This window comes from Labrus mixtus, chromosome 17, assembly GCF_963584025.1.
Source record: "Labrus mixtus chromosome 17, fLabMix1.1, whole genome shotgun sequence".
Lineage (NCBI taxonomy): Eukaryota > Metazoa > Chordata > Actinopteri > Labriformes > Labridae > Labrus > Labrus mixtus.
Genome location: NC_083628.1, coordinates 17,575,348 through 17,588,153, shown reverse-complemented (window position 1 = coordinate 17,588,153; position 12,806 = coordinate 17,575,348). Strand labels below are relative to the sequence as shown.

The 12,806-nt window shown below is 42.4% G+C and overlaps 2 protein-coding genes and 5 non-coding genes across 7 annotated transcripts; all 7 read right to left on the bottom strand.

Annotated features, from left to right (window-relative positions):
* Positions 1-235: 235 nt before the first annotated feature.
* Positions 236-3,420, bottom strand: nkx6.1 (NK6 homeobox 1). Its single transcript, XM_061061298.1, has 3 exons — positions 2,566-3,420; positions 2,209-2,381; positions 236-1,053 (listed from the first exon to the last, which is right to left on the bottom strand). The coding sequence occupies exons 1-3, from the start codon at positions 3,131-3,133 to the stop codon at positions 790-792; spliced, it is 1,005 nt and encodes a 334-aa protein (XP_060917281.1). The 5' UTR covers positions 3,134-3,420; the 3' UTR covers positions 236-789.
* A 4,388-nt stretch (positions 3,421-7,808) lies between these two features.
* On the bottom strand, positions 7,809-10,832 carry rpl17 (ribosomal protein L17). The gene is made up of 7 exons (XM_061062193.1): positions 10,744-10,832; positions 10,228-10,277; positions 9,997-10,037; positions 9,120-9,254; positions 8,837-8,935; positions 8,059-8,250; positions 7,809-7,885 (listed from the first exon to the last, which is right to left on the bottom strand). Exons 2-7 carry the CDS (start codon positions 10,265-10,267, stop codon positions 7,838-7,840), a joined length of 555 nt encoding a protein of 184 aa, XP_060918176.1. The 5' UTR covers positions 10,268-10,277; positions 10,744-10,832; the 3' UTR covers positions 7,809-7,837.
* LOC132992729 (small nucleolar RNA SNORD58) lies at positions 7,954-8,020 on the bottom strand. The gene has a single exon (XR_009676368.1). It is a non-coding gene; the product is annotated as a small nucleolar RNA SNORD58 (small nucleolar RNA).
* Positions 8,595-8,661, bottom strand: LOC132992730 (small nucleolar RNA SNORD58). The gene has a single exon (XR_009676369.1). It is a non-coding gene; the product is annotated as a small nucleolar RNA SNORD58 (small nucleolar RNA).
* LOC132992728 (small nucleolar RNA SNORD58) lies at positions 9,006-9,075 on the bottom strand. The gene has a single exon (XR_009676367.1). It is a non-coding gene; the product is annotated as a small nucleolar RNA SNORD58 (small nucleolar RNA).
* LOC132992732 (small nucleolar RNA SNORD58) lies at positions 9,548-9,614 on the bottom strand. The gene has a single exon (XR_009676371.1). It is a non-coding gene; the product is annotated as a small nucleolar RNA SNORD58 (small nucleolar RNA).
* On the bottom strand, positions 10,115-10,184 carry LOC132992731 (small nucleolar RNA SNORD58). Its single transcript, XR_009676370.1, has one exon. It is a non-coding gene; the product is annotated as a small nucleolar RNA SNORD58 (small nucleolar RNA).
* Positions 10,833-12,806: the final 1,974 nt, after the last annotated feature.

Sequence of the window (12,806 nt, the reverse complement as noted above, 5' to 3'; positions counted from 1 at the left end):
ATCTGATGTTTGTTTCGTTGATGTTCGTTAGTTCTCGGTTTTCTTTATTTATTTTAAATTTATAATTAAGAACCGGAAGATTTCAAATTAAAAGTCCTTTCATAATAAAATAAATATATTTGTTCTGTGACGCAGCAGCTAATTGATGAATATTAATGAGGCAGATCAATTAATTGAGGAATGAGTGACGTCATAAATTAATGACGTGTCATTAACGAGTGCACGTGGCCAGATGGTCCATCATGGTGTTTTTATTAAATAAAAGTGCATCATTACATTTACCTGTCAGGTACATTCCACATATAAATAAAAACACGTCTGTACAGGTGCGTGTGCTGCGTTCACGGGTTCCCCCTAATCTGATGTGTCAAAGAGGCGTTCAGGGACCCGCTGAGAAGCAGGAAAAGTTTGAGTGAACTCAAAATAAAGTGTGAGCTGATCTGGGAGCAGTGGTCTGTACAAAAACATTTAAATTATTCTTTTCTAATCTCACAACTCACGGATTATTTACAAAAATAACCGAGCCGAGCCGAGCCGAGCCGAGCTGCTCCGGCCTGTCCGGGTTTAGGCCTCTGAGAGTCCGATGAGCTCCTTGTGAGTCCGGCATGAAGCTCCGCAGGAAAACTAAAAACTCCTCAGTTCCTCTCGTTTCCACAAACAGAGTCCGAGTCACCGAGTGTCCGGGTCTCTGAGTCTCCGGGTCTGCGAGTGTCTGGGTCTCTGGGTCTCTGGGTCTCTGAGTCTCTGGGTCTCTGGGTCTCTGAGTCTCTTAGTCTCTGGGTCTCCGAGTTAAGAGCTGTCGTTCTCCGATCCGTGCATCAGCAGCCCCGGGCCCGGTCCGGGTCCTGCTCCCGGTTTGTGTTTGTTGAGCAGCTGGGTGATCTTCTCGTCGTCCGAGTTCGGGTCTAACGGTTTGTTGTAGTCGTCGTCCTCGTCCTCGACGTCCGAACCCCCCTTCAGTCTCTCCGTCTCCGAGTCCTGCTTCTTCTTCGCGGTCGCCATCTCCGCCGCGTGCTTCTTCCGCCACTTCGTCCTCCGGTTCTGGAACCACACCTGCACGAGACACACACACACACACACACACACACACACACACACACACACACACACACACCGGGGTCAGGATTAACCCGGGTCAGGTTGAACACGAGTCAGGTTTAACCCGGGTCAGGTTTAACCCGGGTCACAGTCATTCTGAGTACCAGGATAAAAACATGAGAGCGGACAGAGTGAGGAGAGAGGGGGGAAAAAATACCAAAAGATAAATAAGAGAACTGAGAAAATAAATAAAGAAATAAACAAAATATACATATATATATATATGTGTGTATATTTTGTTTATTTCTTTATTTATTTTCGGGAATATATATATATATATTTATATTTATATTAATGGTTGTAAAATCATTGTTTTTAATCCAGGAGAGTTCCAAATGTCAGACCTGAAGAAACATTTAAAACCATTCAGAATCAGATCAGATCACACACACACACACACACACACACACACACACACACACACACACACACACAATGAATAAAAAGTATAATTTTAAATAAAAACATAAATAAGCTAAAGATGAGATGAGAGCGGTGAGGAGACATTAGCAGATTGATGAGGAGGATACTATATTTACATAATATAACTGTATTTACATGATTCAGTTATTGAACAGAAATATTAGTTTGAATTAGTTATAAACAGTCTTGTTCCCAGTGTGTGCTGGTTTCAGGGATCTTTCACTGACAGCTCTGACTCTCCTGTTTTTAAATCTGAGTTTCATTTCTTTATTTTATAAAACATTTCAAATGTTCTGAACTCATTAAAAACACGTTACAGTTTTTAATCTAACCTGTTTATTATTATTATTATTAGTAGTAGTATTATTGTTGTTGCTCAAACAAAACGAGAAATAAAAAAACGAGCAGAAATATAAAAAACTGAAGGAAGTTTAATCAAACTGAGAATCAACACGTCAGACTCTGTTTTTAATTTAAATAAATGTTTAAATATTTTAAATTAGGTTACTTAAATAATGTTTAAAATCTTTATTCCTTATTTACATTTTTAACCTCTAAGAGTAAAAACATTAAGCCTTTATTTCTGAGCCTGAAAAAAACAGACAAACACTTAAAAATAAAGACTTTACTTTAATTCATATTTATTTTATTGTATTTCATTTGAGTGTCTCTGTTTCCCGGGCTCACCTTGACCTGGCTCTCCGTCATCCCCAGGCTGTAGGCCAGCCTCGCGCGCTCCGGTCCCGCCAGGTATTTGGTTTGTTCAAACGTTTTTTCCAGCGCGAAGATCTGCTGACCGGAGAAGGTGGGCCGCGTGTGTTTCCGTTTCCCGTCTTTATCCAGCAGCACCGAATTCTGGTCTGAAACCGGGACAACATGTGAAGATAGCACGGGTTAAAACCAGACCAGGACACTTTAATAATTACAAATAGTTTTATTATTATTATTATTATTATTATTATTATTATTATTATTATTATTATTATTATTATTATTAATCAGATATTTATTTGTTTTTAAATTCCCGCCCTGAGCCCTGCTTACACTCTCGCGCTGAACACGCGAACCGGGCGTCCCTCCACGGCGCGCTCTGCATCACTCCGGGCCAGAAGATGGGCGTCCTGCCCGGCAGCTCCGCCAGAGGCTTCGGGTACCGGGCCACGGCCACGGCGGCGGCCCCGGGGCTGAAGTAGAGTCCGTGTGGAGGCGGGGGGCTGAGACTGCTGAACCGGGGCAGACTGGACAGGATCCCCGCGGAGGACGAGGCGGCGGCAACAGCCACCGAGGCTGCGGCGGCGGCGGCAGCAGCGGAGGGCCGGCTCAGGATGTCGTTAATCCCGTGCGGGGTGGCGGAGGAGCTCAGCTGCGGGGAACCAAGCCCCGACGACATCCCCCCGGAGCTCTTGATGCCCGGGGAGGAGCCCGCCATGCCGCCCGGGTTAGGGGAGGTGGTGGCCGGGGAGGTGGAGGAGTTGTGGCCGGGGGAGGAAAGGGGGTAGGCCGGGTACAGCGGGGTCTTCATCTCCGTCATGCTGTGCAGAGCCGCTAACGGAGGGGGGCTGAGGAGGAAGGCGCTCTGTCGGGACCCGTCCATCTGACCCACCGCTAACATCACCGGGGCTGCGCGGGGCCGGACCGGGGGCTGTGCGGGGCCGGGACCGGGGGCTGTGCGGGGCTCTGCCTGCTCCTCACAGTCCGGACTACAGCTGGACCAGAAGCCGCTCCACTCTGGAACTCAAGCCCATCTCAGGACCAGGAACAGGTGAGTCCTGAGAGTTTCTTTGATGAAACAAAAATAAAAATTAATCTCCTCACAGCAGATCTTCCCTCGCAGTCTGTGCGTGCCTGTGCGGGTCTGTGCGGGTCCGGGTCCTCTCTGGTCCTCAGGCAGAGACAATAAAACCGGATCAGATCCTCTATGAGCTAAAGTCCAAACTTTCAGAGAACTGGGGGGTGTCTCTGTCCTGATTGGCTGACCTCTCTGTGACGTAGGGGTGTATAGATTTAGGGAAGCCTCCTGATTGGCTGATCGAATGGAAAAAAAACTCAGATGTTTGTAGAAAGATGAAAAGAGACTCACGAGACTGTGACAGGTTTAATAAAACACCTGTAATAATAAATAACTCACCTGTAACATTAATAACAGCTGTGATCGCGTGAGTTTATCTCACGTGCCTCTCCTTCACTCTGTCTTTATTTAAATATTATTTATTTATTTTAATTTCTGAGTTCATTTCTGAATTTACATTTCCACAAACAGGAAGTACAAACGGAAACACTGATCAGTTTATCAAAATAAGATTTCATGTTTTATTTTAAAACTCTGAATCTATGAAGGTCAAAGTTCAGACACGTGCAGGAAGCTTTAAATTCATAAATTATTAATTAATTAATGACGTCATATTTATAAAACCAGCTGACCTTAAATTAAAGATTTAAACTTTATTTATTTAACAGAGAGATTGATTTGGATTAATCTACAATCGACTGAAATAAAAAATCCGTTTGTTTTTTATTAAAGTGTCAGATTTTAATTTGAATCATTTACGACAATTTTCAAAATAAAAGCCGAACAATTTTTATTTTGAAACACAAAGTAACAGAATTTCAAACCTGTGATTTATCGGGTTTAACTATTTGAATCGTTTGTGTTTGTTTCCGCTGACAAATTTAAATTTAAATGCAGCGTCGACTTTAACCTTTGACCTTTCAAAACAAACGACACTCGTCTCGACCAGCGAAGAGTTAACGATTTATTCAAATAACTAACGAAGATTAACGATTACAAACTTTAAAGTTTGACATTTTTAATATTGTGATGTGAAGAGGTTCATGATGCAGTTTGATTTAAGTTTTTTAATAATGTTTTAATTTCTCTGTTTTTAGTTTTATTCTGAAAATCGAGCAAACGTTCGACCGATTCAATATATTTAATGAGATGAAAATATCAGACTGTTGGTGATAAATCTTTACTGTTGTTATAAATTATTTTATTTCACTTTTTAATTTATTTCAAACGTTCACGCAGACGGCGTTCAGCTCCACGCCACCTGGGGGCGCCACGTGCCGGATCAAAACAAAAAACTTAAAACATCAAATCTCAGGTGGTGAATAAAAGAAGAGTAGAAGAAGAATTTAATAACCTCCTCCTCTTTCATCACGAGACGTTCAGGAACACTTCACGTGCACATCGTCTTTAATCACCTTTCATATTCTGAGAGCCGGAAAGAAATGATTCTCATATTTTCTGATAAAACCCTCAAAAAGACTGCGCTGACACAGGACACACACCTGCAATACCTGTAACACCTCAGACGGCTGAGACGGTACCATCTGAAGCACTCTTCCTTCTTTCTGAAATGTGCTCTATAAATAAACTGACCTCGTCTTACCTGAGACCTCTAACACCTGTAACATCTGCTCTCAGGTCAAACTGGTTTCTTTAAATTGATATGAAGACACATTTTTTAAATATTGTTTTTAACTCTAACTGCATTAAGTTTCTCTTTCTGTCACTCAGAGGATTTCTTAATATTTATCTGCACACACACTCAGTGATACACGATCGCCCCCTGGTGGACTCTTTCAGAACTGCACCGACAGCAGACAGCAAGTGAACACATTAAAAACCTTACAGTTTTTTCCAATTGCTAACACACTAAAATGACATGCATAGCACAATTATTTCAACTGACACACAGAGAGCAAGTCTCCAAAAGTCTAAACACATTTTCTGCTTTACACACATTTTTTCAATTCTTTTTAAATGCACTGAACACGGTTCTCTGCATAAGACAGAACAATCTGACATAAAGTCAAATGTTTGCCATTTCAAAACACTGCCATTCAAAATGACACTACATGAGCTGGTGAGGAAGTAAGCACTATGAAAAGACCACAAGTGAGAACCTTTTTTTTTTTTTTTACAACAACAAGGGAAGAGGTTGCAGAGAGAGGAAGAGGAAGAGGGAGGATGAGAATGAGAGGGGGAGGAAGAGTGAGATGTAGGGGTAGAGCTGGTAGAGGAGTTCATGGCCAAAGAAGAAAACAACTTTCAAATGAAATCAGAGCAACCTGAGTTGATCATGTCATCATGGGCTGACAATGTGAGAGGCTGGACAGAGATCAGCCCAACTTGAGCCGTTTTACTGTACTGGTATATGTTGCACTGACTTGTTTGGTGAAAAATAAAAAAATTAATGTTTCAACAGCATGTGTGTGTATCTGCAAATATTTCTGTACATTTGAACAATCTGAAGAATTTTCTACAATTTGAACTATTTTAGTATTATGGCAAAGCATACTAAAGATGAGAGTGCTTTTCATTATGTCCAACAGTGTGTGGTTGGTTAGACAACAATCTGGTAATATGAATGAAGCGTGTGCCATTTGGTGCAGAAGTTTGATTTTGATAATGTAGTTTTGGTTGCAGTGCTTCATTTTGCAGGATATATTAGGTATTTTGCAGTTTGGGTGTGTGGTTTTGTGAGTTGTGTTAAGTATTTTGATAAAACCAGCCTAGTTTGCAAAATTGTGTTTTAGCAATTGGAAAAAAACTGTAAACAGTACAGAGTCTCATTACATCATTACATCTCTTAAACGATCAGAAACTTCTTTAAACATGTTTTTATTATTTTATGTCACGTGACTAAAAGATGAAACCATCAGGACTGAGACAAGAAGTCATAAACCAGGAGTCAGGACCCGGCCAGGGTCAAGTCTCCTCTGAGGAGAGGGGGTCACTTCCTGTCACTTCCTGTCAGACTAGTAAGACTGTAATCATACTGTAACTAGTTACTGAGGAACTGTAACAGGGGTTCTCAGAGAGGATTTTTTAAATGATTCAAAATGTCCCGTGTGAAAACAAACACAGAAAAGTAGATTCACTTTAAATATAAAATAAGTCGTTCAGGGAGATTTGTTCTTCAATTTAGTTGTTGTTTGGTTCTCATGTCGGTGTTTGGATCGGCCTGTTGGCGCTTTAACCACCTCAGGGGGCGGGTCGTCTGTAACATGGTTACTTTCTGGATCATCGTTCAGTTACATTTTAACATCCCGTCATGAAGGCGTCACGCCGTCACTTCCTGTTTTATATCCTTATTTCTTACCTCACAGGATTGTTTCAGAGTTTAGAGATGAAGAGAGGATTTAGGGGGGTCAGTCGGGGGATTTGGACAACCGGGGCTCTGCAGGATCTTAAACTGGACTCTCTCACTGAGGCGTGAAGTCGCCTTAAACACGATTACTTTTTAGTCTTTGAGCTGCTCAGCTCCTCCGCACCGTCTGTTTATACATTTATTGGACGGAGAACGCAGAGGAGAGACGGGACTCGAACCATTGAGGACTGAGACATGACGTGAAAGGGGAGGAGCCAAAGTCTAGTCTGTACACGGGGCGCCTGCATTAACCACTAGGCTCCGGGCGCACAGAAACTAAAACCGCCTTCAAGGCCCCATTTCTCTTGATCAATGAATCCTCGAAGCGGCGAAGAGTTCAATCCTTACCCGCTTTGGTTTCTTCATGAACGCTTAATTTAATTAAATATTATAAATGTTAAAAATGCAGGTTCTAAAGAGAACTCTCTTTGTATTTATCTGCGTGGAAGGATTTGCAGCCAGACATCTCGTTCCAGGACCGGGAAAAGACAGCCGTGTTCCTGTTTGAGTTGGACGCTATGAGGGGCTTGGTGCCTCTTGTGGTGATGTCACTTTAATTTTCAACAACTCCAGATGTTCTGGAAAGAAGTTCTCCAAATGTTTTCTGAGTTGATGGGCAGTTCTTTCCATCACACAGACACCCTGAAGACTTTGATCAATGTGAGGTAACAAACTAATCACTTCCTGTTACAGGCTGAACGGGTAATTCACTTAACCCTCAGGCATCAGTTTAATTTACTACCCTCTTAAGTCACTAAGAACAAAAATGTCCATGCCAAAAAAACTGCTATAAAATAGAACAGATTGATATTTTTTCTGCATAAATCTCTGAAACACTTCAGCCCTACTTGATCAATATTTCGATACGCCTGCGTCTTCCCGTCACGCTCCTGCTCACACAGAGCGAGATTAAATTCTTGTAATCAGACGAGCTGCACGTTTGAGTCAGTGAGAATCTAAATATTAACGTAGAGATTTTAACTATAGATTCAAACAAAGTGAAACACTGCAGCATCAACCAGCTGTGGACTGAAACATGACGCTCAGACACTCCCGATGTAACCAGCCGATCAGCATCCTTTGCTCGTTAACCTCAGTGTGTAGAAATAAAGAGCCCCAGGTAGAGCGGGATTAACATGTGTACGAGCTTTATTCAGTTTTTACTCTCGGGCCATGAGCTTCTGCTTCTTCAGCTTCTTCTGTGAAACCTGCGAACACAAACAGAGAGTCATGAAGGCAGCACACACGGGCGCCGTGCGGTCAGACACGAAGCCGAGCCGCTCAGAGTTAATGTGTTATTTTCATCATTTATCCAAAGGTGTCCTAAGATGTCATCAGTGCAGCTCCGCGGTGCGTTCAGGCACATTAAGGAGAGACGTACCTTCTTCTTCTGGGCGACCTCCTCCTCGGGTTTGGGGACGATCTGCTCCTTCTCCGTCAGGATCATCTCGATGTGACACGGGGAGCTCATGTATGGATTGATGCGACCGTGAGCACGGTACGTACGCCTCCTCATCTTTGGCGCCTTGTTCACCTGGATGTGCTCGATGACCAGAGAGTCCACGTCAAGACCCTGAAGACAGCAGAGACGGGTCAGAAACATCAGGAGGTCAGACAAAGCGTTTCTAACAGCACGAGAGCGTTGCATGGTTGCAGGTGGTCAAACTGATGTGTGGTGCTTTTATTTTGGAGGACAAACTGAAGTGTAGTGCTTTTATTTTGAAGGTGGACAAACTGATGTGTGGTGTTTTGTATTGACGAGCTGTTGACTCAAATCTCAACACTCAGACTCGTCAATAAACGGGCAGCTTCGCTTCCCGTTGGAACGCTCCAATAAGAAACATCGCACGCTGTGAGGGTAAAAAAACTAACGGGTGTCTGAATGCATCGTCTTAGCGTTCACAGAGTGAGGAGGAGATCGCTCAGATATTCTCATTTCTTTTCATGGTTAATACAAAGGTGTCCTAAATTGTCATCACTGCGATCTCCTTCACATCACACGTGACGCTTCAGAGCGTGCGTCGGAGGCCGGGGTCAACCTTTCCCTTGTCTGAAGTATCAAACATCAGATGGTTCAGAGACACCAAGTGGTCTTTGTCTTACTTGTTGGGACCGACAGGAACGCTTTGTGTTATGAAGTCGGAGGGTTTCAGACGTACCTTGAGCTCAGCGTTGCTCTCGGCGTTCTTCAGCATGTGCAGGAGGAACTCGGCGCTCTTCTTGGGCCAGCGTCCCTGCGTCCAGCCGAACTGTTTGGCCTGAAAAAGAGACAAACGTCCGGTCAGAGATCACGTTCTACCTGTGAGCGTTTAGCACAGGCGACGCGGCACTGCTCAGATTTTAAAAGTGTTGTTTTCATCTTTAATCCAAAGGTGTCCTAAGATTGTCATCACAGCAGAGCCATCACAACCAGACGTGTGATTGGCTGGAGTCAGAGCTCACCTGGGCACACCTGCCCACTCCTCCGTTGTAGCGGCGGAACGGGACACACTGGTGCTTGACGACCACGTCCCTCAGGTACTTGTTGGCCTTACGGATGTGCATGCCCTTGATGGCCTGGGCTGTCTCACGGGTGTTCTGGTGAGAAACAAACGCACACAAAACGCGCCACAATGAGTGTAATTATTTGTGTCTCGAGTCTGCAGAAAACATCCGACAGCGCACGAAGTGATCGACTGTCTGATTCTTAAGGCGAGACTTTGTGGTCAACAAACAGACAAACATTTCTAACCCCACGGTTAGCAACAACAACTGGTCATGTGACCTGCAACTAGTCCCAGTGACGGGTTAGCCCTGAGGTTATGCTCCTGATTTGTACTTAATCATTTATTTAAAAATACCCTGAGTCACAGATTCACAGTGAGGAGGAGATCGCTCAGATATTCTCATTTCTTTTCATGGTTAATACAAAATTTTCCTAAATTGTCATCACTGCGATCTCCTTCACATCACACACACACACTGAAGCATCACATGTCTGAGGACAGTTTTGGGGTATGAGACAGGCGCACACGGGTCATACTTAAAAGCCCCACAATGCTCTGCAGGAGACATCCAGGAATTTTGGACAAACTTCAGATCTCACACACTTTGACTAAATCAGTGTGAACTACTTGAGGTTTAGAAAACAGTCAATGACGTCAGATTATACTACACACTCAATGTGACGTCAGATGAAGGTGTGCAGATAATGATCTCTCATCACTGATTGGTTGCATCCTCATTTCGAGCTGTTTTTGCATCTCGCTCGACATAAATATGAGAAACCTTCATGATTTAAGAGTTTTAATTAATAAAAGTTAGAAAACAAACTTCTTACCTTGAAGTGAACCCGGAGGTTGGAGCCCCTCGACTTGCATGCTAAATGAACACAGAAAGAAACATTAGACACGAGCAGTTCTCAGGTGCATCACGTGTGGTTGAAGATAAACCAGGTGTTAGCTCAGGTGTGATTCTGTTTTGTTTTCATGATTTATCCAAAGGTGTCCTAAGAAGTCATCACAGCTAACATGCTAGCACACAAACACTCGCACATGCGCACTTTACTCACATTTAGTCGGGTTCTCGGGGTCGAGAGAGTAGCGGACCATTTTCAGAAATCTGCGGGATGAAGAATAAAATATAATTAACTAGTCTTTAATTACAGAGATGATAAATGTGAACGCTTAGCTGCTCCGTTAGCATTAGCTTGTGTTAGCATTTCCTCGGCTGCAGTGATTATTAAGAGTCACTAACACTGTCAAGAGGAACCAGAAATAGAAGAGAAGATTGTAAAACAAACGAATCACGGGTAAAACAGATAAATTAGCGCTGGGGAGGCTTAATTTAGTTCAGTTTCATCTGCAAACAGATCCAACATGGCGGACATGTTAACCAGCCACGAACCCGGCGTCTCCACAAACATCAAATTAACAGTTAAATATCGGCTCCAAACACAAAACTACAACAACATCTGAGTGTTTAAATCATCGTAAATAAAACTCCGCGGGTTTAGAAGCAGGATGGTGAAGATTTAATAAAGATTAAAGACAGATTGTGTTCGTCCCATGACGGACTGGTCTCCTACCTCTGAGGCCGCTGAAGGAAGAGGAAGAGCCGGGGACTGCGCCGCTCTTCTTCTGCTTCTTGTAAAGGTTACCGCCCCCTGCTGGTGAGGAGGAGAAGAGCGCAGCAGCTGCTTCTTGTCGTCTTCTTTACCCTCTCAACTGGATTGTGGACCGGAAGTAATCTATTTATTTATTTACTCTTGTTTTGAGTCTAAATAAATCTATTTTTACCAATCACGCTCTGAATTCAGCTGTAACCATTCAGTTAGCTATGATCTTTTTCCACTTTGTATTTTAGAGTCTGTCGTTGCTGTATTGACGACATGTTTACCTGCCTCCTCCTCACCACAGAGCTCACACCTGTTGGATGTTCACTAATCATCTTTAATGACCTTTCAGCTACGATGGAGGATTAGGGACACGTTAAAGACAAACATATAACATTTCGAGGTTAAAGTTGTTATTTTAGTCTATATCAGAAGAGAAGCAGCAGCCACAAACGTGGAGCATCTTGTCGAGTTATACTTCAGTAAAGATTTCACAAATAAGGAAACACTCCCTTGTGTAGTCGGTAAAAACTGTTTCGTGTTGTCTTTCCTTATGCAGAAATGAAACTACGCATGCTTTTGACACATCATCATCATCTTCACATTGTCATAAAATATCAGCACCCTGAAAAGGAACTGAAGAAAGAACCACACTGACTCGGAGGAAGTTGTGTTTTTCGTGTTTTTCGCTCTTCTGATAGGCTACAACCTTGCAGAATAATAATTTACATAAAATAGCCTAATTTAAATTGATTTACGAATTTATTCTCTTAAATTTACAAGATTAACGTAATGAATTTATGACTTTATTCTTGTACATTTACGGGTTTAATCCATAGACTGTAAATATTACGGTTTAATCTGGAGATTGTTTTTCTTTAACGTCGTAGGTCCATTTGTCTCCTTCCTGTTTGTCTCTGCTCTCCTCGCTCCCTCTTACCTTTGGATGTTGAGATAATTCCTCCCTTTCTTTTCTCCTGCCCTCAGGCTGCAGTGAGCGTGTTTGGACAGCAGGTGGTGCTGTTTGACAGCTCACCTGTGTTCGATTTCATCACACACCAACATTTACTTTTTTATTTATTTAATGTCAGAAAATCCTTCATGTTTTATTGTTTTCATTTTAAATCATTACTTTAAGAGAAACGTAACTTTATTCTTACACCTGAACGCTCTCGTCTCTGTCTTCACCAAACTGGCAAAAGTTTTTTAAAAAAGTAATAATTCTATAAAAAAATGTTTTAGAATTCTATAAATTCATAATTTTTATTTCATATTTCTGACGTTGGAAGCTGGATTAGTTTTACATTTTACAATCCTCATGTTGTAAAAATATTTTTTTGACTTGGATTTAAACTCTCAGATATGCTTCAAACAGTTTCTCACTCATCTCTGATAAGAAACTCAATCTGACACTTTAGTGAACAACTGGTCGCTCTATGGATATCATGATCTGAAAATATTTAGCAATAAAATGATAATATCTGAAATCTCAGTCAAGCTGCTCATTTTAAGTCAGGGTTGGTAATTTTTCCAGATCCACTTTTTCAGATTTTGGTTGAAATTGTCTTTAGGTCCTGACAGAAATTAGTAATTCATGTGCTCTGAAAAAGGAACAAAGAAAATCCGTCATCTGTATCAGTTGTAAGCCTGTAAAAACTTCCACCAATGTCTGCCACGAAGTACCAATCTGATGAACCAATCACACGTCTCCCTGCTCGCTCTCTACCTCGAGTGCACTAGTCCACACTCAAAGCATGAGCTGAGCTCCGCTTCTGGAGCATGGCTTTTGAGGGCGCACAGAGGGGAAGGGGTGGTGGGCGTAGACAGAGCACTGAGGAAATGCTACTTTCAAAATCATGTTAGTTTTAGAAAATGACCAACCCTGCCTTTAAAGGTCACATATTCTGTAGAATCCACTTCTCCATGTTCCTCTAACTCTAATATGTGTCTCTAGTTTGTCTACAAACCCCCCAATGATGAGAAAAGTCCATCCTCTCCGTCTTTTAGCCTGCTCCACTTTTCAGAAAATGTGTGCT